This window comes from Stenella coeruleoalba (assembly GCF_951394435.1).
Source record: "Stenella coeruleoalba genome assembly, chromosome: 1".
Taxonomy (NCBI): domain Eukaryota; kingdom Metazoa; phylum Chordata; class Mammalia; order Artiodactyla; family Delphinidae; genus Stenella; species Stenella coeruleoalba.
This window is the reverse complement of record NC_137169.1, coordinates 100379163-100404034: the sequence shown is the minus strand read 5'-3', so window position 1 is coordinate 100404034 and position 24872 is coordinate 100379163. Positions and strand designations below refer to the sequence as shown.

Here is a 24872-nt window from a genome sequence, read left to right as displayed (position 1 = left end):
CTCCCCATATATTTAAGTTACTCTTCCACAATTGCCTCTCTTTGTTCAACTTAATATATAAGCCCTTAGGTTTCGTCATTGCTTTGGGTCATTTCCTTATGAGGGCTCCCAAGTCACGTAAAACTTACATTACATAAATCTGTATGCTTTACTCCTCTTAATGTTTTTTTAAAAAATATTTATTTACTTATTTATTTAGGCTGCCCCAGGTCTTCGTTGCGGCATGCAGGATCTTCAGTTGCGGCATGTGTACTTCTTAGTTGTGGCATGCAGACTCAGTTGCAGCATGTGGACTCTTAGTTGTGGCATGCAAACTCTTAGTTGTGGCATGCATGCGGGATCTAGTTCCCTGACCAGGGACTGAAGCCAGGCCCCCTGAATTGGGAGCGTGGAGTCTTACCCACTAGACCACCAGGGAAGTCCCTTAATCTGTCTTATGTCAATTTAATTCTCAGGCCCAGCCAGAGACCTTAAGAGGGTAGAGGTAAAATTTTTGCTTCCATTATATATACATACATATACAATTATACATTTCTCTCATTTATGTATTTATTTCTGTAACTATCTCTATATATTGACACTCATGAGGACACATAGATACCACAATTCCAACCCAGCATTGCAGAGTTTGTTCTAGTTTTCTCTTTCCATATTTGTAACTGAGGAGGATGTCCCCACCCCACCAAGGCTCTGACACATTACGGTGGGTTCCATTCCTGCACTGATGCCCTTCTTAACCCTCTTGGGCTACCCTATGCTGGGCTAACCCCTGCCCATGCAAAGCTGTTCTCCCATTGGATGTCTTCCTGACCCTGCTCAGAGTCTAAAACCCTACACTGGGCCTTCCTGCTACACAGATGCCTTCCCCACCCATCGTGGGCTCTGATGCCAGGGCCAGGCCATCCCCCTGTGCTGGCCACTCTCCTCACCCTGTGCTGGCTCTGATGTCCCATGCTGGGTGTCCCCACTCTTCTCTGGCTTTGACTGTCTGTGCTGGGTGATAATCCCCTGCATGGACACACTCTTCACCCTGCTTGTTCACCAAACTCCTGATGGCCCAACCTTCCATGTAGAAGCCTCTCTCTTCATCCTGCAGAGGCTGACCCCTCTCCCCAGAGGGAAACCCTCCTTAGTCTCTGACTCTGCCCTTGAGCACAGCTGCTCTCTCTCTCAGGCACAAATACCCGCATTGTTGATCCCACTTAATGGCTTCTGGGCAGGATCGCTGGGGAAGGGAAAAGAAACGGGTAAGAAGAAGAGCTCAATGACTGTTTTTCATATTTATCAGTTATAATAGACAATGCTGATTGCCTTCACAATAACTCTTCTTTCCACCATCTTTTGTTACTTGCAGCCAAAAAAATTCTAACTGCCCAACTAACCTTACTGATGCCCCTCTCTCAGCATACAGCCTTGCTTCTTTCTCAGAGGCTACACAGGCTTTTCCTACTCTTCTATCCACATCCCCTAAGGCACAACACTACCTACATCTCCACAGTACTCTATCTTCTTTCCCATAATTTCCAGGCAGTGATATTCTTTCTCTTATTCCAAGGCTAATTTACCCATCATGTTTCTATATACTATTTTCTCCCAGATTCTTAGGGAGTCTGCTTTGGTAAAAGTTTCCTTTATTTCCTTATTTTCAAATTCTGGATTATTATTAGTTCTTTTCTTTAAGCAGAAAAATGGCCAAGTCTCTTCCTTCTTATAAACAAAGATAAACCTTCCTCTGATCAGAAAACATTTAATATGTACATTTTTTTGATCCAATATAATTCTGCTTCTAAAAATCACTTATTGGGACTTCCCTGGTGGTCCAGTGGTTAAGACTCCACACTCCCAATGCAGGGGGCCTAGGTCAGATCCCTGGTTGGGGAACTAAGATCCCACATACTGCAACTAAGCCTGTGTGTCGCAACTAGAGAAGTCTGCAGAGCCAAAATAAATAAATTCATTAAAAAAATCACTTATTAATTTATTGAATATTTATGAGCACCCATGTGCCAGGTACCATGAATAAAATGATAAGCAGAAACAGATATCATCCCTGATTTCATGGAGCTTAATGAGACAAATATCAATCAGATAATCACACCAATGAATGTATTATTGCAAATTGAGACCTTAATGATAAAATGAAATATTATGTACTCATATTTGTTGGTCCCTATTCCACTCTTTCCATGCATTAATTTAATCATAAATAATGTATTATACGTACTATAATATGTATATAGTTTTATTATGCCCACCACTATTATGCCCACTTGCAGAAATGAAACTGAGTCAGAGAGAGGTTAAGTAACTTGTCCAAGGTCATACAGCCAATAAGTGATAGAGTTGGAATTGAAACCCAAATTGTCTGGCCCCTGCTCTTAACCATTATGCTATACTGGTCCTTACAAGTAGCTATGAAGAGGGATCTTTTTTTTTTTTGATTTAAAAGAAATTATTTATTTATTGTTTCTGGCTGCATTGGGTCTTTGTCGCTGTGCACGGGCTTTCTCTAGTTGCGGCGAGCAGGGGCTACTCTTCGTTGCAGTGCGCGGGCTTCTCGTTGTGGTGGCTTCTTGTTGCAGAGCACGGGCTCTAGGCACGCGGGCTTCAGTAGTTGTGGCACGTGGGCTCAGTAGTTGTGGCTCGTGGGCTCTAGAGTGCAGGTTCAGTAGTTGTGGCACACAGGCTTAGTTGCTCCGTGGCATGTGGGATCTTCCCAGATCAGGGCTCGAACCCATGTCCCCTGCACTGGCAGGTGGATTCTCAACCACTGCACCACCAGGGAAGCCCAAGGAATCATTTTTTAGTTTTACTTTATTTTATTTATTTTTTGCTGCCTTGAGTCTTCGTTGCTGCTCACAGGCCTTCTCTAGTTGGGGTGAGCAGGGGCTACTCTTCGTTGCGGTGCATGGGCTTCTCACTGTGGTGGCTTCTCTTGTTGCAGAGCACGGGCTCTAGAGCACAGGCTCACTAGTTGTGGCACATGGGCTTAGTTGCTCCGCAGCATGTGGGATCTTCCCAGACCAGGGCTCAAACCCGTGTCCCCTGCATTGGCAGGCAGATTCTTAACCACTGTGCCACCAGGGAAGTCCCAGAAAGAGGGATCAATGAGGATATCCAACAAAGAAAACTGATCTAGACAGGAGCTTTCTGAGGAAGTACTGCTTGAGCTCAGACCTCAAGTTTGAGTAGGCATTAACTCTGCAAAGTGGGTGGTGGTGGCAGTAGGAGAAGCAATCATTTCACCTAGAGGGCAGAATGTGCAAAGGCCCTGAGGCAAGAGGGAGCATGGCACAGAGAAGAAATTGAAAGGCCAATGTAGCCAGAATGTAGAAAGCAAGGGAAAAGTGGGACATTATATGGCTAGAGAGGTAGTCTAGGCCAGATGAAATGGGGCCTTATTGGCCCTTAGGGATTTTGTTTTTCATCCTAAGAGTAAGAGAAAGCCATGAAGATAAGGATTGGGGAAGCAGGGATCAGTTTTCTTTGAAAAGATTACTCAACTCCAGTTTAGACAGTGAATTATAGGGGAGTCACACTACATGTGGAGATGAGGCTTGTGATATCTTAAGGGTGGTAAGCTGACTTAGGGTGGTGACAGTGGAAATGGAGGGATGTGGAGAAATATTAAGAAAGTCAAATTGATAGGACTGGGTAAAAGATTAGATATGAGTGGTGAGAAGTTGTAGGTTTTAAGGACGACTCCCTCCTGTATGTAATCTGTCAATAAAATCAGTTAATGTATCTTCTAAATATCTTTCTTTCTAGCTTAAAACACCATTTATTGAGATAGGGAATGTGGAAGAAGATGAGGAGGTTTGGGGAAAAGATTACTGAGTCTTGGACGTGCTGACTTTGCAGTGCCTTTGAGACATTCACGTGGAGATATTAACTGACCTGGGCTAAAGTCATACACTTGGCAGTTATTATATGGATGGCAAATGAAGCTGAAGCATGGATAAGTTTGCCTAGGGGAAGAAAATTGATTGAAAAGAGAAGGGGGTCTAGAGCTGATATTTCAGAAAGCCCAACACTGAATAAGTCTGAGTACAGCAAAGTGCTAACTTTGTAGGCCTGTATTGATCAAACCCTGCACATTCCAAAGAAAGGCTTGTTTTTAGAACTGTTCTTGATTGACTCCTGGGAGATGATAACCTCTGAGCCCTTGGAATACTCTGCCTGTAAGAATGGTTTGTATGCCTGAGGCCACACTGTATCACTCTGACTGAATAGTTTAAGCTATCAATGTGATTTATGCTGATCATCTGTTTTAGTATGCCTGAGGCCTTGGACCATGATGTATCAGTTTGACCTCTGTGGGCTGGAATTTGAGCAGCTGAGGTCAGTTATGTGGGTGATCCATGCCTATGTGACAGACCTTCCCCCAAAATAAAAACCCTGTAAACCAAGGCTTGGGTGAACTTCTGTTTGGCAACACTGCACAAAGGTGTTGTCACACATCATTGCTGGGAGAATTAGTGCCTGTGCAACTCCACTGGGAGGAGACACCTGGAACCTTGTGCCTGTTTTCTTCTGGAATTTTCTCCATGGACCTTTTACCTTTGCTGATTTTAATCTGTATCATTTCACTGTAATACACCATAACCATGAGCATACCAACTTTTCTGAGTCCTATGAGTTCTTCTAGTCTGTTTTTGGGGACCCTGACACAGTATGTAAAAGAAAAACAGCAGTCCAAGAAGTAGGAAGAAAACCACCAGAGTATGGTGTCATGAAAGCCATGGAAGTAAGTGATTCCAGAAGGGGGAACTGTCAAAGGTGTGAAATCCCATGGAGAAAACAAGTAAGGTTAGGAATAAAATATGTCTACTGGATTTAAAAAACATGGAGGTCCTTGATGACCTTAGCAAGAGCTGTTTTAGTAGAGTGATGGAAATGGGAAGTCAGGCCAGAGTAGATTGAGGAATAAGTGGGATGTGAGGAAACAGAGAACTTTAGACAGAGAAACAAATTTGAAAAAAAAGATTGCAGGTTAATTTACCTTTATTTATAGTAGCAAAATACATCAAACATAATCTAGTTATTTAATAACCTAATAAGAACCCTTTGAATTTATATATTAAAAATTTTTACAATGGGTATACTTGTTGAATCAGCAATTCTATCTTTAGGAATAGTCATAAAAAATAACTATAGACATGCAAAGTATTATTCATCACAATGCTTATCACAGTATTGTTTATAATAGCAAAAAGTTGAAAACAACCTTATTGTGTAAGAACAGACAGCTAATATATTACAGTACACTCACATTATGAAGTCTGTTTATTGTCTAAATTGGAATGTATCTTACTGGTTGCAAGAATTAGAGATAATGTGTGTGAAATCACTTTGTAAACTGTAAACTGCTGTTCAAATGTCCTGTTTATTACTGGGATTAACAATGTGCCCCCAGAAGGCCTTAGAAACATAGAAAAGCCAAAGAGCTAGCAATTAGACTCAGAACTCTGCCATTTGTCCCTCTTTTCTTGGTACTAGTGATTCTCAAACTCAGACAACTTGGCACCTGGAAGTCAAAGGGCGCTTTGCACAACATCATGAAATGCTGAGAAGTGAACTTTATTTTTTCTAAGATCTTGTTTTTAATTATCTTAAGCCTTATGATCACAAAATCTACAAATTTGTGCTGATGGTGTATCTCCCCTACTTTAATTGTCTAATGAGTTTGCAAAGACACCATTACCAATCACATATATACAGGAGTTTTATAGTTTCATGTCATTTTGAATAGCTGTTTAAAGACAATCCTGAATTATAACTCAGTCTCACTCAGTAAAGGATTTAAAAGCAAAGTTTAACTTGCTATTATATCTTGTCACACTGACTTTTAAAAGCCTCTGACCTTATAGATCATCTATAAAATGTGTGAAGTGTTAAATATTCTTTGACATTTTACATAAACCACACTAAAATGCCTTTCGTTAAGTAAAAGGCAACATTTTACTTATTTATTTTTATTTATTTTTCTCTTTCCTTTTTGGACGCACTGCGTGGCTTGTGGAATCTTAGTTCCCAGACCAGGGACTGAACCTGGGCCCTCGGCAATCAGAGCGTGGAATCCTAACCACTGGACTGCCAGGGAATTCCCAAAAGGCAACATTTTGGATACAGGGAATTTTGGATTGGCATAGTTAAGACCAAAAAGGTAAAATGGATATTTCTACCTTGTCTTCAGCCCTTTAAAGCCTAATGAACACAAACTGAAATGCAGGTGAGTCTTGCTCAAATGTATGAGACAACAAAGCGATTTTCCCAGTATTTAAATATTATACTCAAATAATCAGTTCTATAAATCTAAATTAAAACCAATATCCTATAGGTTTTGAGATGGCATTCACCATCTTTGTGAAAAGTTCGATATTACCAATCAAGTCTGATTATATCTTTAGAAGAGGGAAACAGTGACAGTACTTGCTGAACTGGAATTCCTATCAAAATTCAAAAAGCTCATCATATTAATTTAACCACAGCCAATCTTATTTAAATCAGGACTATCCAAAAAAAATTCTGTCAGCCACTCATGATCTGAATTCTGGTATGAGATCAATTTAAATATGTTACACATAAAAGAAGTTGAGACATTTCTGTTTTCTAAGAAAATAAGGCAGTGGGCCAACTATTACTCATTAGAAGCTTTGAGATAAGCTATCAAGTCTGCCCTTTCTGTCTTCTTCTTAATGCTAGCGCAGACCATTTTTTTCCAGGGATGTACTTCTTAGGATTCTCCAAATACATTTCTCCCCAGGTGATGCCCTTGTTCTTGTTGGCATCAGTGTAAGAGAATCCCAGGGGCCTGACCTGTCTTCCATCCAGGACCATTTATTATGCTTGCCTTACTTTTCCATGGTGTGGCACTGGGCATATTTCTGGACAAAAATCTTGCCCTTCTCAACATCACCCACTTTAATTTTGGTTTTTTGACATGTGCTTTAGGAAGGTCCTTGCTCTGAAGTTGGACTTCCTGCTAAGTGCAAGGATATGCTAATCCAAGGTACATGTGCTTATGTACCTGTGTTCAGAGAAGTGAACTTTAAATCACAAGATGTCCCCTTTATATCCCCTGGCCTTACCCACTCATGATTGCTAATATGGCACATTAACAGAAATTCCCCAAATCTTTTTTTTTTTTTTTTTTGGCTGTGCCACGTGGCTTGTAGGATCTTAATTTTCTGACCAGGGACTGAACCTGAGCCTTTGGCAGTGAAAGCGTGGAGTCTTAACCACTGGAATTCTCCAGAAATGCCCCAGATCTTAACCGCAGCTCAGCATTCCTCTGCTGGTCCTCATGACCTCTTCCATTCCCGCTGATGGCCGTAGTTGCTCTGTCCAAGAGTGGCAGAACCAGCCATTGCAAACCTTCACCCTATTCTTGGGCTACTCTGCCTCACTGTTGCCAACCTGCTGTGCTCTCACCATTGCTCACCTAGCTATGTCATTCCCAGTGCTCTTTCTCTTTTCTGGACAATTGTAAAGTTCTTTTCACTTCTGGTTACCAGCAATATCAGGGCAGTTTTCTCCACAGCAGAGCTTCTAGGCATCTACTCATAGCTCTCCTTTATTTCAGAACTCTGTTTTTCTTATAATGTTTGGGCAAGCCGGTCAGGGGTAAAAGATAGCCTAGGTTAGGGGAATGGCTGGATCCTTACACTTGCTGCTCAGTTCAGCCCACAGAATGGTTTCTCGTCTTGAGATTTTTCTCTAAGGTATCTTTGTTTCTCCCTCCAGTTCTGCTCCCTTCATGAACCTTTAGGTCTGTCTACTTTTACATTCATTTCATGTTTACCATGCGCCAGGTACAGTTAGCACTTTACAAATATTTAATTGTCAGCCTTGAAGTAGATCATACTAGTAACAAAAGCCCTTTTACAAATGAGGAAACTGAGGCAAGCGAAGTGAGTTACCCCAAATCACACAGCTAGTAGGTGGTGGAACGAGGCTTCAAACTAGGCATTCTGGCTCCAGCACAGACTCAACCTCCATGCAATACAGTCTCTCCATCAGACAGGTTTATCCATATCATACATCAGTCTTATGATTTCACAATTTCTCCTGCAAGAATTCTGGGTTTCCATTGCAAATTGAGAATGTAGCTGATTCAATGTCCCCAAGTACTCCATGACAATTTAATTCCAGGCACTGCATTCTCAGAGCACACAGTAAATTATATTGGTGGGGGGACAGTTTGCTCTCTATAAAATTATATCGTTTTCAAAAGCAACACTTTTGGGCTTCCCTGGTGGTGCAGTGGTTAAGAATCCACCTGCCAATGCAGAGGACACGGGTTCGAGCCCTGGTCCGGGAAGACCCCACTTGCTGCAGAGCAACTAAGCCTGTGCGCCAAAACTACTAAGCCTGTGCTCTAGAGCATGTGAGCCCCAACTACTGATCCCATGTGCCACAACTACTGAAGCCCACACGCCTAGAGCCCATGCTCCACAAGAGAAGCCACTGCAATGAGAAGCCCGTGCACCACAACGAAGAGTAGCCCCGCTCACCGCAACTTGAGAAAGCCTGCGTGCAGCAATGAAAACCCAATGCTGCCAAAAATAAATAATAAATAAAAATTTTTTAAAAGTGTTTAAAAAACAAGCAATTTTATACTAGATTTTTATAGTATTTATTTATTTTTTGGCTGTGCTGCGCGGCATGTGCCGAACCCATGCTCCCTGTAATGGAAACATGAAATCCTAACCACCGGACCATCAGGGAATTCCCTTGTACTAGATTTTAATAAAGGCAAGTCGTAGCAGGCATCAAAAGCTTAAGAAAAATGCAAGGAAACAAAGACTTTGGTTGAGAAATTTGGTCCACTAATTTGTTTTTTTGAAGTGAATTTGGAGAAAAGTCTTTATTTGCTCTTTATTATGTATACACCTTATTTTTCACCACCTGTACAGATACCACCCTGGTTCAATCCACCATTATTCCTCGGCTGAAATATTATTGTATTAGCAACCTAACTGGTCTTCCTTCTTCCACTCTGACCCCCAAAAGTGATTTCTACAGTAAACAGCCACAGTGACTCTTTTCACAACTTTGGGTCTTTGATCAAAACTCATCCAAGATTTCCTATCTCACTCAGCATCTTAAAACTGGAATATGAGTATTCGGGTACTACAGTGGAGGAAATTTTTCCAAAGGGTACACAAGGATAGTTTTAAGAGATTTAATTTTATATTAATTCATATATATATATACACATATGTATACATGCATTTTTTAATGCAGTGCTTATGTCAATAAAAATGAAAAATGGAATTGATACAGGACTTTATCTCTTCCTAGTAATGTTATATACATCCATGCCTACACAAACTAAAAAAAAACTATGTCATCTCATTAAAAGACAGTCCCAATTAACATTTTACTTTTCATGTTTAATATTTATTTAATGAAATAGAACATTTTTGATCATGTACTTTTAAAATGGATGACGATGTTTGTTAAACTACTTGTTTACCTTTCCACTGGATAGATTTAAAAGTAATGTGACAATTAAAAAATGTTGGTATTGCAAAATGTCAGAAATGGCACTCTTTGCAACTATTTACACTCCTGATGAAAAATGTTAAGAATCAACTTATAATGTTCGAGGGAGAAAATAGTTTTTCTAAGTTCTTTTCGCGGGCACAGAAGTTTAAAAAGTTGAAGGCCATTTCTGTATATGACCTGGCTCCTTTACTATTATGTCATATTCTACTACTCTTTCCCCCTTCAAGCCACTCCAGCCACACAGACTCTTTGCTGTTCCACTTACAAGCCAAGACTGTGCCTCAGGCCCTTTGTACTTACCGTTTGTTCCTCTGCCTGGAACACTCTTCCGCAAGAGACCCACAAGCTTGTTCACCTATCAGCCGAGGCCTTCCCCAATCATCTCTAATCTCTTTCACTCTGCTTTTTTTTCTTCATAGCATTTATCACTCCCTGCATATATTTATGTCACTCTTCCTCCAGACTGCAAACTCCTTGAAAGTAAGGATCTCCTTTGTTCTTTGCTGTAATCCTAGCATCTCTAAAACACTACCTGACTCATAGTAAGAGGTCACTATTTTTGAACGAATAAATGAAAAATGTTTCGAGGTGGTTTAAGGACTTTTACCAGCTCAAGAATAACGGTTTCTTGGGAACACTGTCAGAAGAGGAAAGCACTTCACAATCCTAACATTAAAACAGCCGTAGTACTTGTTTCTCAATAAAGACCCTTCCTGAAAGCTTCTATTACCGACACTGTTAAGGCATTTGCAACCCAACTCCCGCCAGGGCACTAAGTGAGACTCTCAGGACATAATACTGGTTAGATCGTGACTCCCCAAACTGACGCACATCAGAGTCAGCCAAAGCGCTTTCAACATTCATGAGCTCACCCCCACTTCCTGATGTAGGTCTGGGGTGTGGTCCTGGAACAGCTCTGCTTTGAAAAAGCTTCTCAGTTGATTGGTTTTCTGAAGCGTAGCAACGTCAGAGAATCAATCACCTTAAGAAGCTAAAAATAGCTGCTAAAATAGCTGTTTTTCCTCATTGGGTCTTTTCAGCCTATTTCTGGTACGCCACCAGTTAAAAACAAAAATCCTCACTTTACTGCTCCCCTGAGACACAACCATCCAAAGGAACGCGGCCAGTTAAAGCACAGCGACCCAGGAGGTCGGCACCTCGGAGCCAGGAGGCCAAGGCGTCTGACCCCGCGCCGAGTGAGGTTTCAGCGGAGACGCGCCCGCCTCTGGGGACCTCGCCGCCAGAGAGACACTCCGGCCTTCCACCCTTGCCCGCTCTTCCCCGCACCATCGCCGCGGCCGAGCTCTTAACCACCCAGACCAAAGGTAGTTCAGCGTCAAGAGCCTCTGACTCTAAACCCTCACTGCGAGCCGAACTGCAACGGGGCGGACTCCATGCGCCGGCCACGGAGGTTAGGAAGGGCGGCCAGAACGTCTGCGCGCCCGCGCCCCAAGTTCCCGCCTCCCTCCGGAGGACGTCCGTGCGTACGTGCGCGCGCCGCGCCCGCCCTCTTGCAACAGCGCGACGCGAGGGTGGGGGCGCCGCGTGCGCGCGCGTTCTCGTTCCTTCGTTCGCTTGCCTGCTCGCTCTCGGCGGCCGCTCTCGTTGCGGCTGCGGCTGGGGCTGGGGGCGGCGGCGGCTGCGGCGGCGGCGGGCGGCGCGGGGCGGTCCGGCGGGTTCAAAGAGGAAAACATGGCGGAAAACAAAGGCGGTGGCGAGGCTGAGAGCGGCGGCGGGGGCAGCAGCAGCGCGCCGGTAACTGCCGGGGCCGCCGGGCCCGCGGCGCAGGAGGCGGAGCCGCCTCTCGCCGCGGTGTTGGTGGAGGAGGAGGAGGAGGAAGGCGGCAGGGCCGGCGCGGAGAGCGGCGCGGCCGGGCCCGACGACGGGGGGGTGGCCGCGGCCTCCTCGGGCTCGGCCCCGGCTGCCTCAGCCCCTGCAACCTCAGTGGGCCCTGGAATTCCCGGGGGGGCGGTATCGACGCCGGCCCCAGCTCCGGCTTCGGCTCCTGCTCCGGGTCCCTCGGCGGGGCCGCCTCCTGGTCCGCCAGCCTCGCTCCTGGACACCTGCGCCGTGTGTCAGCAGAGCCTGCAGAGCCGGCGTGAGGCGGAGCCCAAGCTGCTGCCCTGTCTTCACTCTTTCTGCCTGCGCTGTCTGCCGGAGCCCGAGCGCCAACTCAACGTGCCCATCCCGGGGGGCAGCAACGGCGACATCCAGCAAGGTGAGCGGGAGGCCCGGCCCGAGGTCTGGGCCGAAGGGGATTTGCGGTGCCGAGGAGGATCTGGGGACGGAGGTGTTCGGGCCCGGGGCTGCTCGGACCGGCGTAATCCTAAGGGGTCTGAGGTGAAAGACACGGCTCCTGGGACAGTTTCCCGAGAAGCTGGATCTCCAGAGATACGGGGAGGGTGAAGGGAGGGGTGCCGGCTGCGAGAGGCTGGGGGAGGGGACACCGGCTGCAGGGGAGGTTCGCGATGTGCGGATACGGGCCGGGAAGGGGTGGACTCTGGTCGAGCGCAGGTTCGGGAGCCGGTGGAACGGACTGTGAGAGAAGAGGGGGTCTGGGAATCCGCTTGTGAGAAGCATTTTGGAGGAAAGGCCTAGGCGCGAGAGGTGTTGAGGTGTAGTAGTTCAGAGACAAGGGCAGTAAGGATGAATTGCCTTAGAGGGAGAGGATTTGATCTGTTCAAAGCTAGGGGAAAGAACGACTAGGGAGGTTAAAGGGCATTAGAGAATTTGGGGCTACGAGAAGCCGTCTAGTAGAGAGTAATTTTAGGATGACATTGAGAAGGAGGAACTCTGGAAGCAAAATAGCTGTGAGGGGCCTGCATGGATAGGGAAAAATCTTAAGGTTTAGGGGTGAAGGAGAAATGAACTTTGAAGGGAATTGGGGGTTAGGGAGAGCTGGGCATGAATTTCAGTTCCTTGTACATTAATGAACACTTAGTGTTTCGGATACTGTGCTAGAATTGGATAAAATACTCAATGAGGAGCTCATTCACAGTCCAACATAGGGGAAACAAACATATAAGGTACAGCAGTGGAGGTGGGTCCTTGGTACAGTGGTTGTGGCACAATCAATAGAAGGTCAAGGAAACTTCACTGAAAAGGAAACCCTTGAGTAGGTTTCTTGAAGGGTGAGTAGCTCCCTGGGTTGGAGAGTTTTCAGGGCACAGGGCACCTTACACATCCCTGGAGCTAAGCGATGTGTAAGGTGATTGGTGGAAATTAGGTTGGTTTGATGGGCTGAATAGGTAGGGGGTCTGCAGTGCCTTATCTGAAACCCTTGAGACCAGGTGTGTTTTAGACATCAGAATAGGTTGGACATTTTATTTTTTCCTGGTAAGGTCTCTAACACTACTGCGGGGTCTGGGTTAACAACTCATTATCAAATATTAATGTTTCTGCAGCGAAGTATGTGAATATCATTCTAATGGGATAGACCAATAACCTCCTGCAATTCAGAGTGGGTTTTGTTGCAGAATTGTGAAAGAACTTTAAAATTTCAAAGCTTTTGAATTTTGGAACTTAAGGTACGGAAGGGATTGTGGACTTGTACTAAAGGGTTTGGGATTCATCCTGTAGAATGTATCCTGTACAGTGTAGATAGATTAAAGGGAGTCCCTAACAGATTTTTGTATCAGGAAGGTAAAAGGATCACATTTATGATCTAGAAAGATCACTTGGGGGCACATTGAAGGGTAAGGGAAGAAAAGATCCAAGGCAGGGCCAGTTAGGAGAATCCTGGCAGTAATCTAGGGGAGAAGTTAGCATTTGGAGTAGGTAGTAAAGGACTGATATAAGGTGTTAAGGAAGTGTTTTGGTATGGGGGAAAGGTATGGACTTTGGGAGAAACATTTGAGTTTGGATGCCTACTTTGTCACTTGCTACTTGCTACTTGGACAGATTAATTTTACAAGGACAAAATTACCTACCTCATAGAGTTATTGATAGAATGAAGTGTGTTAAGTGACTAGTACATGCTAGTTATTAGTGAAATGGCAGCTAGTTTATTATTAGTGGTAACTAATCGTAAGTAGCTGTGGGAATGGATATGAGAGGCCAATTGAGACGAGTGAGAGAGACACACATGTCTAGGCCAAGTTCCAGGTTTCTTGTTTGGTGGGTGGCAGTGTCATTAACGCAAATAAAAGAATTCAGGCACAGAAGCAGGTGTGTGTGGGGTGGAGGGAGGATATAGTTATTTCAGTTTTGGGTTTGAAGTATTATTGAGATCTGCAGGTAAGAATGTTAAGAGTAACGGTTTGATTGATGGAGAAGATTCTAAATCATAATGGGTATGTAGAGGGTGGATAATGGGTGTATAACTAACTGCTCATGGCCTCACTGAGTGTAGTAAGACATGTAGGATTCAGTGTTCTTGTGGGAACCTGGATTAGGTGAGAGATTTAGAGTAAACACAAGATGAAAATTGTGTTTGATTGATGTGGCTGAGGGACTGAGGTTATGAAATTAGCTCTGTGTTACTTATGCAGGAGAGAGAATAATAGTGTGTAAATTCCCTCTTCATTTCTCCATCTTTTGTTTTTGAACTAGGAGAAATAAGTAGATGGGACTAAATACAGTCAATCTTAAGGCAGTGTTGCTTTCTAACTGGTATCTAAAACAAATTAAGTCTGGAAGCCATCATGTTTTTAGGCAGGGAGTCTAGAAAGTAACTTAGTATCAACTCCTGTATGTATCCTTTGCTTTGCTGTTTAAAAAAATGGAACATGCTGTTCTGGAAGTAACACTGGATTTGGAGTCAGGGGACATAGTTCTGCCCCTTAATTGTTTTCTGGTTCCCTCAGGTTTATGTTTCTGTCCTTCAGCTTCTTTATCTCTACATGTAGCTAATAGTCCTTCACTTATATCTCACTAAATCGTATTAAATAATGAAAGTGAAAATGCTTTTATAAACTGTGAAATGCTTTGCAAATGTAAGGTGTTATTGAACAACCTGTGATTCCATTTCTGGTCTGGGTATCCATGGTTGGTAGTTTAGTTCACCATCTTAAGTGGTCCCGAAACAATGACATTACCCTCCCTTCTAATGGACTTTTTTTCTGTTTCTCTAACACACCAGAGTTATTCAAACCTTTTAGCTGTTCCCTTCAGATCGATGATTCTCCAAGTGTGGTTTCTGGACTAGCAGCATCAGCATCATTTGCAATCTTGTTAGGAATGCAAATTCTTGGGCCCCACTCAAGACCTTCAAACCAGAAATCATTTTTAGTAAGTCCTCCAGGTGATTTTGATGCACACTAAGTTTGAGAACCACTATTCTTTTTTTTATATATATAAAATTTATTTATTTATTTATGTATTTATGGCTGTGTTGTGTCTTCGTGGCTGCGTGCGGTCTTTCTCTAGTGGCGACGAGCGGGGGCTACTCTTCGTTGCGGTGCACAGGCTTCTCATTACGGTGGCTTCTCTTGTTGCAGAGGACGGGCTCTAGGCATGCGGGCTTCAGTAGTTGCGGCACATGGGCTCAGTTCTGGCATGTGGGCTCTAGAGTGCAGACTCAGTAGTTGTGTCACAGGGGCTTAGTTGCTCTGTGGCATGTGGGACCTTCCCGGACCAGGGCTCAAACCCATGTCCCCTGCATTGGCAGGCAGATTCTTAACCACTGCGCCACCAGGGAAACCCCAAGAGAACCACTGTTCTTAAGTGAAGGGCTCCTCACTTCAAATGTTGCCTCTGCAGAAAGACCTTCTCTTGATCACTGTTTTTTTTTTTTTTTTTAAGGGCTTTATTTTTAAAGAGCAGTTTAGATTTACAGCAAAATTAAATGGAAGATATGGAGATTTCCCATATATCCCTTCTCCCCAGACCTACATAGCTTCTCCCATTATCAACATCCCTCACTAGTGTGGTACATTTTTTAGAGTTGATGGCCCTACATCATAATCACCCAGAGTCCACAGTTTATGTTAGGGTTCACTATTAGTGTTGCACAATCTAAGGGTTTGAACAAATGTATAATGACATGTTTTCATCATTATAATATTATACATAGTATTTTCACTGCCCTGAAAATTCTGTATCTGGCTGCTCCTTTTAAGGTACAGTTGGCTCTCTGTATCTGATGGGGGTTTTGGAACCAATCCCCTGAGATTGCTGAGGGACAATTGTAGTCCTCCAGGTCACTCTTTGACATATTATCTTTATTTCTTCATAGGACAGCTAAAGTCCAGAATGTTTACTTGTTTTTGTTTACTCATTTGTTCCTTGTTTCCCACTAGAATATTGTAGAGTGAATGTTCAATAAATAACTTTTGGATGAATAAGAATCATCTGGAGAGCTTTTTAAAATACCATTTTGGGAGTTTCAGAGACTGTTTCAATTGACTTGGGGATGACACTAGGATTTGAATTTTTAACAAGTATCATGTGATTCTGATTCTGGAACCTGCCACACTTTGAGAGACATGGATTTAAATATTTTGAGGAGAAAGACTGATTTATGTGCTGTTGGAATATTTGGAAAAGGAAAATCAAAATAGATAATTTAGTTAATATTTGTTGAATCTCAATTGTGAGCTTTTTAAAGTGCTTTTGTGACTTTTATTTTTTAAGGTTTATTTCAGGTTCAGTCAGAATAGCTATCAGTAGTGGGTATGTACAATCTATAATGTATCAGTAAAAATACAAATATGTATTGATGCATCTGAACAACCTCTCAAATGAACTCTTGAAGGAGGTGAGACTTTTGTAGTAAGGCATAGACAGCATGGTGATGTGGATGATTATCTGGATTGGGAATAACTTGCATTGGGTTCTGCTGTTAATATGCTGTGTAGCCTTGGGCAAGTCACCTAGACAGCCTCTCCAGGTTTGCAATATGAAGTTGAGTTCCTATCCAGTAAAATTCTGTGTGATTCTGTTATTGTCTTTTATGCTAACTTTTTATATCTACATAAGTTTAATATTCTCATCTTTTGTGGGGAATAATCAACGTGGAAAAATGATTCTGTTTATGAATCTTCAACTTTTTGTGAAAAGTCTGAGATGGCAACAGTCATGTGGTAAGTGGGAGGGAATAACTCTGGGTATAGTGTGAAGAGCACCTCCTCACAGTGGTCCTGTTTTATCACTGAGCATGGTGAGCCACTCAGGGCAATCTTCTGTTTGAGCTCTCGGAAGTTCTTGTCCCAGGAGTACATGTAATATTTAGCAGTTTGCTAGTTCTGGGTGTGGCTTATCTGTTTCGGGATTTTTTAGGTCCTACTTTCTCTAATGCTCTGTTTGACATAAACATGTTTGAGTTTTTGAATGATAACATAGTCATCAGCAATCAGTCATTAAAGACGTATCAAAGAAAAACACTTTTTAATATCTTACAGCATTGTGGTTGGTGAAATGCACACAATTCAGGAGTCAGACTGCCTGCATTCATTTTTGAGCTCCTTTATTTACTACTAGAATGACTGTGGATATGTTACTTAACATCCATAAATTGAGAGTAATAATAATAATACCTATTTCATAGTGTTAATTGTGCGGATTAAATGAGTTAATACATTGTAAATTGCTTCATAGAGTGCCTGGCGCCTGGTAAGCCCCCAATAAATTGTACTGCTGTTGCCTTTGTGATTACCTCTATCTCACGGTAAGCAGAAAAGAAGAGGCAGGAAGGCAAATTGTTGGTGTTTTTCTAGGTTTTTCTGACATCTAATGAAGTACAGCACACCAGACAAAGTAATTTGTATTCCAAACCTCTCTTCAGCTGCCTAAAACTTACAGTGTAAAAACTTGTAAACTAATGTTCTAAATCCTAAGTTTTTACAAGGTTTAATATCTGTACACCAAAAATTTCAGTTAGGGGAATCTAACTGCTTTTCATTTCCTTATATATACTCCTCTTAGCAGACACTAAATGAGAATAGTACCTTAAAGTAGATTCTCAAAGTTGGTCCATGAAACTCTGAGTTAGGGGATAGGGGGATTGTCTCTGATACCCTTTCAGGTGTTGGCAGAGTTGAAACTGTTTTCATTATAACACTGATTCATTATTTGCCTTATTCACTGTTCTGACATTTGTATAAATAATACAAAAGCAATGATGGGTAAGACTGCTTGGCACCTTAGCAGGAATTAAGATAGTGCCTCCAAAGCACTCTAAAAGTTATTGTAACTTTACCATCACATACTTAGAGTAAAACCACCGCCACCAACAAAAATTATGTTAGTTTTACTTTTATGTCCTTGATGAAGCAATGAAACTTGTTTTTAAAATATATTTTTTTTAATATTTATTTTATTTTGGCTGCACCGGGTCTTAGTTGTGGCGTGCGGACTTCTTAGTTGTGGCGTGCGGGATCTAGTTCCCTGACCAGGGATTGAACCTGGGCCCCACGCATTGGGAATGGAGTCTTACCCACTGGACCACCAGGGACGTCCCTATTTTAAAAATCTTTATCCTTAATATTCTGTGCGATGAAATGGGGTAATGCATAAAGTGCTTCTGCTGCAGACTGAAGTGCAATAAGAAAAGTACTTGTGCAGTTGTTTGAATTCCAAGTTGAATTAGCTGCTTTTTTTCTTGGAAAATAATTTTTACTTGAAAGAATGAGTAACAAACTGTGGTTTTCAAGAATGGATATTTGGCAGATATTTTCTTTAAAATGAATGAATTGAGCCTTGTCACTTCAAGAGAAACAACTGATGTTGTTATATGTTGCCAGTGATAAAAATTGAGCTTTTAAATGAAAATTAGGATTTTTGTGAAACTTGTATATGCCACCATGAGCTTGACAGCTTCTCAATATTTAAAGGCTTTTCTGATGAGATTGGTAGTGATATTAACACTTTTTTTTTTGATATTGTGCAATGAAATGTCAACATTTGGAAGATCTACATAGTGAACCAGTATTTGCCAAATGACCAGTGCATCATGTTACAAAATCAAGCATAGGAAAAAGATTCAAAGTGCAAAATAGACCAATAGATTTTCATGTAAGGGCGTAGTAAAAGTTCATCACTATAGTTTGAAATTTCACATTGCAACTGATGTTTAAGAAATAAATAAAAACACTTTAAATTTTTTGAATGTATCAAAGAAGAATATCCACAGATTGTCTGAAAAGACTGTTAAAATACTCTTCCCTTTTCTTAAGTACATGGTTATATGAGGCCAAGTTTTCTTTATAGTCTTCAAACAAAACAATCTCTCACAACAGATTAAATGCAAAAGCGTATATACAGACATCTTCTATTAAACTAAACATTAAAGAGATTTAAAAGTGAAATCTGTGCCACGTTTTACTAAAAAATTTTTTTGGTTTTGGAAATTAGTTATTTCTGTTAAAAATGTTATTTAAACATGCAATGTGTTTATTTTTATTATTATTTAATGTGTTTATTTTTAAATGAATTAATAAAATATTTAATTTTAATGAAACATTATTAATTTGCTATTAATTATTTATTACAATTTTAAATATTTTAAAATCTTCAGTTTTTATTTCTAATACTGTACACATGGATGGATAAAACCCATCCGAACAAATGCTTTTTAGGTCCTTGATGATTAAGAATGTAAGAGGGATTCTGAGACCAAAAAGTTTGAGACCTGCTTCTGTGGTACGCGGGCCTCTCACTGGTGTGGCCTCTCCTGTTGCAGAGCACAGGCTCTGGACGCGCAGGCTCAGCGGCCATGGCTCACGGGCCCAGCCGCTCCGCGGCATGTGGGATCTTCCCGGACTGGGGCATGAACCCCTGTCCCCTGCATTGGCAGGTGGACTCTCAACCACTGCGCCACCAGGGAAGCCCAGAGACCTGCTTCTTTAAAGGGGCTATAACCAAGTGATAATGTAAAGTCATTAGGAAGAGTGTCAGACCATGGAATAGTAGAAGGTGGCAGATTCGTGCATTTATAGTCCTTCATTTTGGGGTACCCATCACAGTTCATATAGAGCTTGCCCCAAATGTAAATGTAAAGCGGAAAAAAGTACTTAATAACTAAAATTGACCTTTTGTAAATAGCGTGCTGTAGATCTGCTGATTTTTTTTTTCATATTTATTACTGGTTGACTGAGTTCTATCATTTTATTTTCCAGAGGACAAGTTCTGAGGTTGGGATCATGGTGTTGGATACATTAATCTGTGTCTCCTCTGTGGCCACAAATTGTACCTTCATCCTTAGCCAGCTTCCAGAATGGACATTGGTCTCAAGGGAAAGTGGGAAAAAACAAGGATGAATGAACATAAATGTGGAATCTTAGTTCCCTGACATGTGGAATCTTAGTTCCCTGACCAGGGATGGAACCGGGGCCCTCAGCAGTGAAAGTGCCAAGTCTTAACCACTGGACCAACAGGGAATTCCCCTTCTCTTTACTTTCTTATTCAACTGACATTCTGAAAGATCACCTTGACTTTATTTTCTTTCTTCCCTTTCTCTTTAAAAAAATATTGGTTTATTTATTTGGTTGTGTTGAGTCTTAGTTGCAGCATGTGAACTCTTAGTTGCAGCATGCATGTGGGATCTAGTTCCCTGACCAGGGATCGAACCCAGGCCTCCTGCATTGGGAGCACGGAGTCTTAACCACTGTGCCACTAGGGAAGTCCTTGACTTTATTTTCTAACTTTGTTTTTTTCTTTTTATCCTTATCTCTTCTTGTCTCAAAGGCTTCCTTAAACAGTGGATAATCTTTGGTTCTTTTCCTATTTGAGTGAGGCAATAAAATTCTAATTGGAAGTTCTGTGCTTGTTAATTGTTGGACCTTACTTTAGATCAGGGGTTGGCAAAATACTGCCCATGGGCCAAATCTAGCCTGCTGCCTGGTTGTTGTTGTTGTGAATCAGTTATATGCATACGTATATCCCCATATCCCCCCACCATGCGTCTCCCTCCCACCCTCCCTATCCCACCCCTCTAGGTGGTCACAAAGCACCTAGCTGATCTCCCTGTGTGATGCTGCTGCTTCCCACTAGCTATCTGTTTTACATTTGGTAGTGTAGGTATGTCAGCGTTACTCTCTCACTTCGTCCCAGCTTTACCCTTCCCCCTCCCTGTGGCCTCAAGTCTATTCTCTGCATCTGCATCTGCATGTTTATTCCTGTCCTGCCCCTAGTTCATCAGAACCATTTTTTTTAGATTCCATGTATATGTGTTAGGATACTCTATTTGTTTTGCTCTTTGTCATACTTCATTCTGTGTGACAGACTCTAGGCCCATACACCTCACTACAGATAACTCAATTTCGTTTCTTTTTAGGGCTGAGTAATATTCCATTGTATATATGTGTCACATCTTTTTTATCTATACCACTGTTGCAGGACACTTAAGTTGCTTCCGTGTCCTGGCTATTGTAAATAGTGCTGCAGTGAACATTGTGGTACACGACTTTTTTTTTAATTTTTTATTTTTGACCATGTTGGGTCTTTGTTTCAGTGCGAGGGCTTTCTCTAGTTGCAGCGAGTGGGGGCCACTCTTCATTGCAGTGCGTGGGCCTCTCACTGTCACGGCCTCTCTTGTTGCGGAGCACAGGCTCCAGACGCGCAGGCTCAGTGGTTGCTCCGCGGCATGTGGGATCTTCCCAGACCAGGGCTCGAACCCGTGTCCTCTGCATTGGCAGGCAGATTCTCAACCACTGCGCCACCAGGGAAGCCCTACATGATTCTTTTTGAATTATGGTTTTCTCACGGTGTATGCCCAGTAGTGGGATTGTTGGGTCATAATGGTAGTTCTATTTTTACTTTCTAAAAAAATTTATTTATTTATTTATTTATTTATGGCTGAGTTGGGTCTTTGTTGCTGCGTGCGGGCTTTCTCTAGTTGCAGCAGCGGGGGCTACTCTTCTTTGAGGTGCATGGGCTTCTCATTGTGGTGGCTTCTCGTTGAGGAACACAGGCTCTAGGCTTGTGGGCTTCTTCGGTAGTTGAGGCTCATAGGCTCTAGACCGCAGACTCAGTGGTTGTGGCACATGGGCTTAGTTGCTCCGTGGCATGTGGGATCTTCCCAGACCAGGGCTTGAAACCGTGTCCCCTGCATTGGCAGGCGGATTCTTAACTGCTAAGCCACCAGGGAAGCCCTTATTTTTGGTTTTTTAAGGAACCTCCATACTGTTCTCCATCGTGGCTATATCAGTTTACATTCCCACCAACAGTGAAAGAGGGTTCCTTTTTCTCCACACCCTCTCCAGCATTTATTGTTTGTAGAGTTTTTGATGATGGCCATTCTGACCGGTGTGAGGTGATACCTCACTGTAGTTTTGATTTGCATTTCTCTAATGATTAGTGATGTTGAGCATCTTTTTATGTTTGTTGGCAATCTGTATATCTTTGGAGAAATGGCTATTTAGTTCTGCCCATTTTTGGATTGGGTTGTTTGTTTTTTTTGATATTGAGCTGCATGAGGTGCTTGTATATTTTGGAGATTAATCCTTTGTCAGTTGCTTCGTTTGCAAATATTTTCTCCCATTCTGAGGGTTGCCTTTTCGTCTGTTTTTACGGTTTCCTTTGCTGTGCAAAACCTTTTACGTTTCATTAGGTCCGATTTGTTTATTTTTGTTTTTATTTCCATTTCTCTAGGAGGTGGGTCAAAAAGGATTTTGCTGTGATTTATGTCATAGAGTGTTCTGCCTATGTTTTCCTCTAAGTTTTATAGTTTTATAATCTTACATTTAGGTCATTAATCCATTTTCAGTATTTTTATGTCTGGTGTTAGGTAGTGTTCTAATTTCATTCCTTTATATGTAGCTGTCCAGTTTTCCCAGCACCACCCATTGAAGAGATTGTCTTTTCGCAATTGTATACTCTTGTCTCCTTTATCAAAGATAAGGTGACCATATGTGCGTGGGTTTATCTCTGGGCTTTCTATCCTGTTCCATTGATCTATATTTCTGTTTTTGTGCCAGTACCATACTGTCTTGATTACTGTAGCTTTGTAGTATAGTCTGAAGTCATTTTTCATTCTTTTTCATTCCTCCGGCTCCATTTTTCATTCTCAAGATTGCTTTGGCTATTTGGGGTCTTTTGTGTTTTACACCACCTTCCTGCTGCCTGGTTTTATATGACTCGTGGGCTAGGAATGATTTTTACATTTTTAAATCATTGAACAAAAATCAAAAGAAGAATACTTTGTGATGTGAAAATTTTATGAAATTCAGATTTGTTTTCATGTTAAATTTTTGGGACACATTTAAGCCCGTTTGTTTATGTATTGTGTATGACTGCTTTCATGCTACAGTGGCAAAATGAGTAGTTGTGACAAAGACTGTATGTGATATTTATTGCTTTGTAATGACTTTTGGTGCACTACAAATTGCAATGAAATAGTTATAACTTGATAGGCATATGTATAAGTATAGCATGACATTTACAAAAATATTTGTTACCAGTGCATACTTACCTTTTCAAACAAGAAAAGAGAAATGTGGATTTCAGATGTTACACTTTCAAGACACAGTGGAATGTGGGTTATTTTCCTTTAATGGCAAAGTGTTTATTACACACTTTTACCATATAGCTTTGCTAAAAAAGTATAACATGTGTGGGCAATACCAGACTAAGTATGGGACATGATATTCCCAATTCACAGGAAAGCAGTGGAGAGAGAAATTAGAAAATTTAGAATGAAATATTTCATCGTGGCAGAATTTCTTAAAAATAAAAAAATGAAACCACGGTTTTTTACTTTGAAATATGGTTCAGAAGTAGCATTTGTCATGGCTGAAATTCACAGCTTTCGCTCTTAATGTTGGTTGGCAGGTGATGGTCTCCCTTCTCATGTGCATACAATGTGACTGATTTTGGCTCTTAGGCTTTTGGCTGTAATCCAGGCTGTTTTAACTTTGATCCAATTTTCTTTCTGTTTTCCATTCCCTACTTTGTTGTATGGTTTCAAGGTGGGGTATCTGAATTAGTAATGGCAGGAGAGAATTAGATAAGAGTAGGTTTATTTGAATCTGACTAGACTTCATGTTCCTTACCTGTAGAATAATATCAGCTTCAGTTTAAATTTTTTTACGTTTTTTTAATTTGCTTATAAAATTTTTCTCAGGTAATATTATTCTCTTTTGTTTTTTAAACAAATGAACTGAGGCAGAGAGGTAAAATTTTACCTAAATGTGGCTCTCCCATGTGGAGAGAGTAGACCAGCCTCAGATAAATGCCTTCAGGGGCACCTAGTAGTAAGGCTTACGGGGGGTATCAAAGCTTGCCTTACGTAAAAGGAGTAAAATTTAAACTTTAAAGATACTCCTTCCTGATCAGATGATACCAGACTGCCAGTTTTCTACCTTTGCCCTTATTTGGATCTGATTAGTTACTTTTATCTGAGTTGAATATAATTAATTTATAATTAGTTAGAAGTCATAGTTTTAAAAGCTTAACTATTTATGTAAAATTTTTCCTTTAGAGTGTTTCAGTAAGTGATATTGTAATATTTTAATAAGAATTAAGCATCATTAGAAGATGGTTGTTCAGAGACACTAGTCTGCCATCTTCTCGGTCTGCTGGCTTCCCAAATAAAGTCGTATTTCTTGCCTCAAAAATAAATAAATAAATAAAAAGAATTAAACATCATTAGAATGACTAGTATTTTTACTAGTAAGGGAAGAAGGTAAGAGAATTGTCTAGTCAAATTTGGTAAAGTGATTGAAATGCTGAAAAATGGTGATTAGCAAGTTCACAAAAGTCTGTTTAACTGATGGTATAGGTGCCTTCAAAATTTTACTAATTCTGTACCAAACCCATATTATAATATACTTCTGTAATTTACCTACCTGTTCTTCCCACTTCTAAAAACACTCAAGTTTTTACATGTTCAAAATGGAATTAGGTGAATGGTTCTCAGTTGATGTGTCATAGCAGCATGTTACACTTGAGCACCTCACAGGTGTACTGCCAGATTCTGAACAGTGTGAAATTAATTTTTGTTACAGTGGCACATTTGATGTCTGTTTGATCTAACTGTTGAGTCCAGTGTGTCGTTTAACGTGACATAAAACATGACACAACTTGCTTAATCCTTGCAGAAGCTTGGGAAAAGACAATCTCATGCCAAAGAAAAGTTGTATGAAAACTTTGCCTTTTCAGTAGAGAGCATGGTCAAGGTAGTAAACAGATTTGCTCGTACAGAGTAGTTTTGTGATGGGAGACTAAAATATTGGTTTATTTTTAATGATGTGTGCAGTTTTTAAAGTAAACATGCTATTGAAATATACATAAATGGAAGTATAAAAATCAAAAGCATATAGTTCAGTAAATATGCATAAACTCATTTGTAAGTCTAGCAACCAGAATGAGAAAGTACGTTATTAGCACCCTATAAGCCTGTACTCTTTGTGTCCCCTTCCTGTTACTACCTATGAACCTAACTTCTAACACCATGGGTCAATATGCTTGTGTTAAAATTTTAT

At 41.4% G+C, this 24872-nt stretch overlaps 1 protein-coding gene and 1 pseudogene across 5 annotated transcripts in view; one reads left to right on the top strand and one right to left on the bottom strand.

Moving 5' to 3' along the window:
* Window positions 1–6245: 6245 nt before the first annotated feature.
* LOC307196360 (cytochrome c-like) lies at window positions 6246–10803 on the bottom strand (annotated as a pseudogene). The gene is made up of 2 exons: window positions 10620–10803; window positions 6246–6922 (listed from the first exon to the last, which is right to left on the bottom strand). The product of its transcript is annotated as a cytochrome c-like (transcript).
* A 71-nt stretch (window positions 10804–10874) lies between these two features.
* The window catches only part of TRIM33 (tripartite motif containing 33), a 138471-nt gene continuing 124473 nt past the window's right edge, over window positions 10875–24872 (top strand). For 2 of the 4 annotated variants that reach the window (XM_079939350.1, XM_079939352.1), the window contains exon 1: window positions 10875–11731. In XM_079939350.1, the coding sequence (XP_079795476.1) occupies window positions 11206–11731 (526 nt within the window). In that variant the 5' untranslated portion in view covers window positions 10875–11205. The remainder of the gene's footprint in view (window positions 11732–24872) is intronic. The other 2 variants (XM_079939351.1, XM_079939349.1) reach the window with 1 other exon arrangement.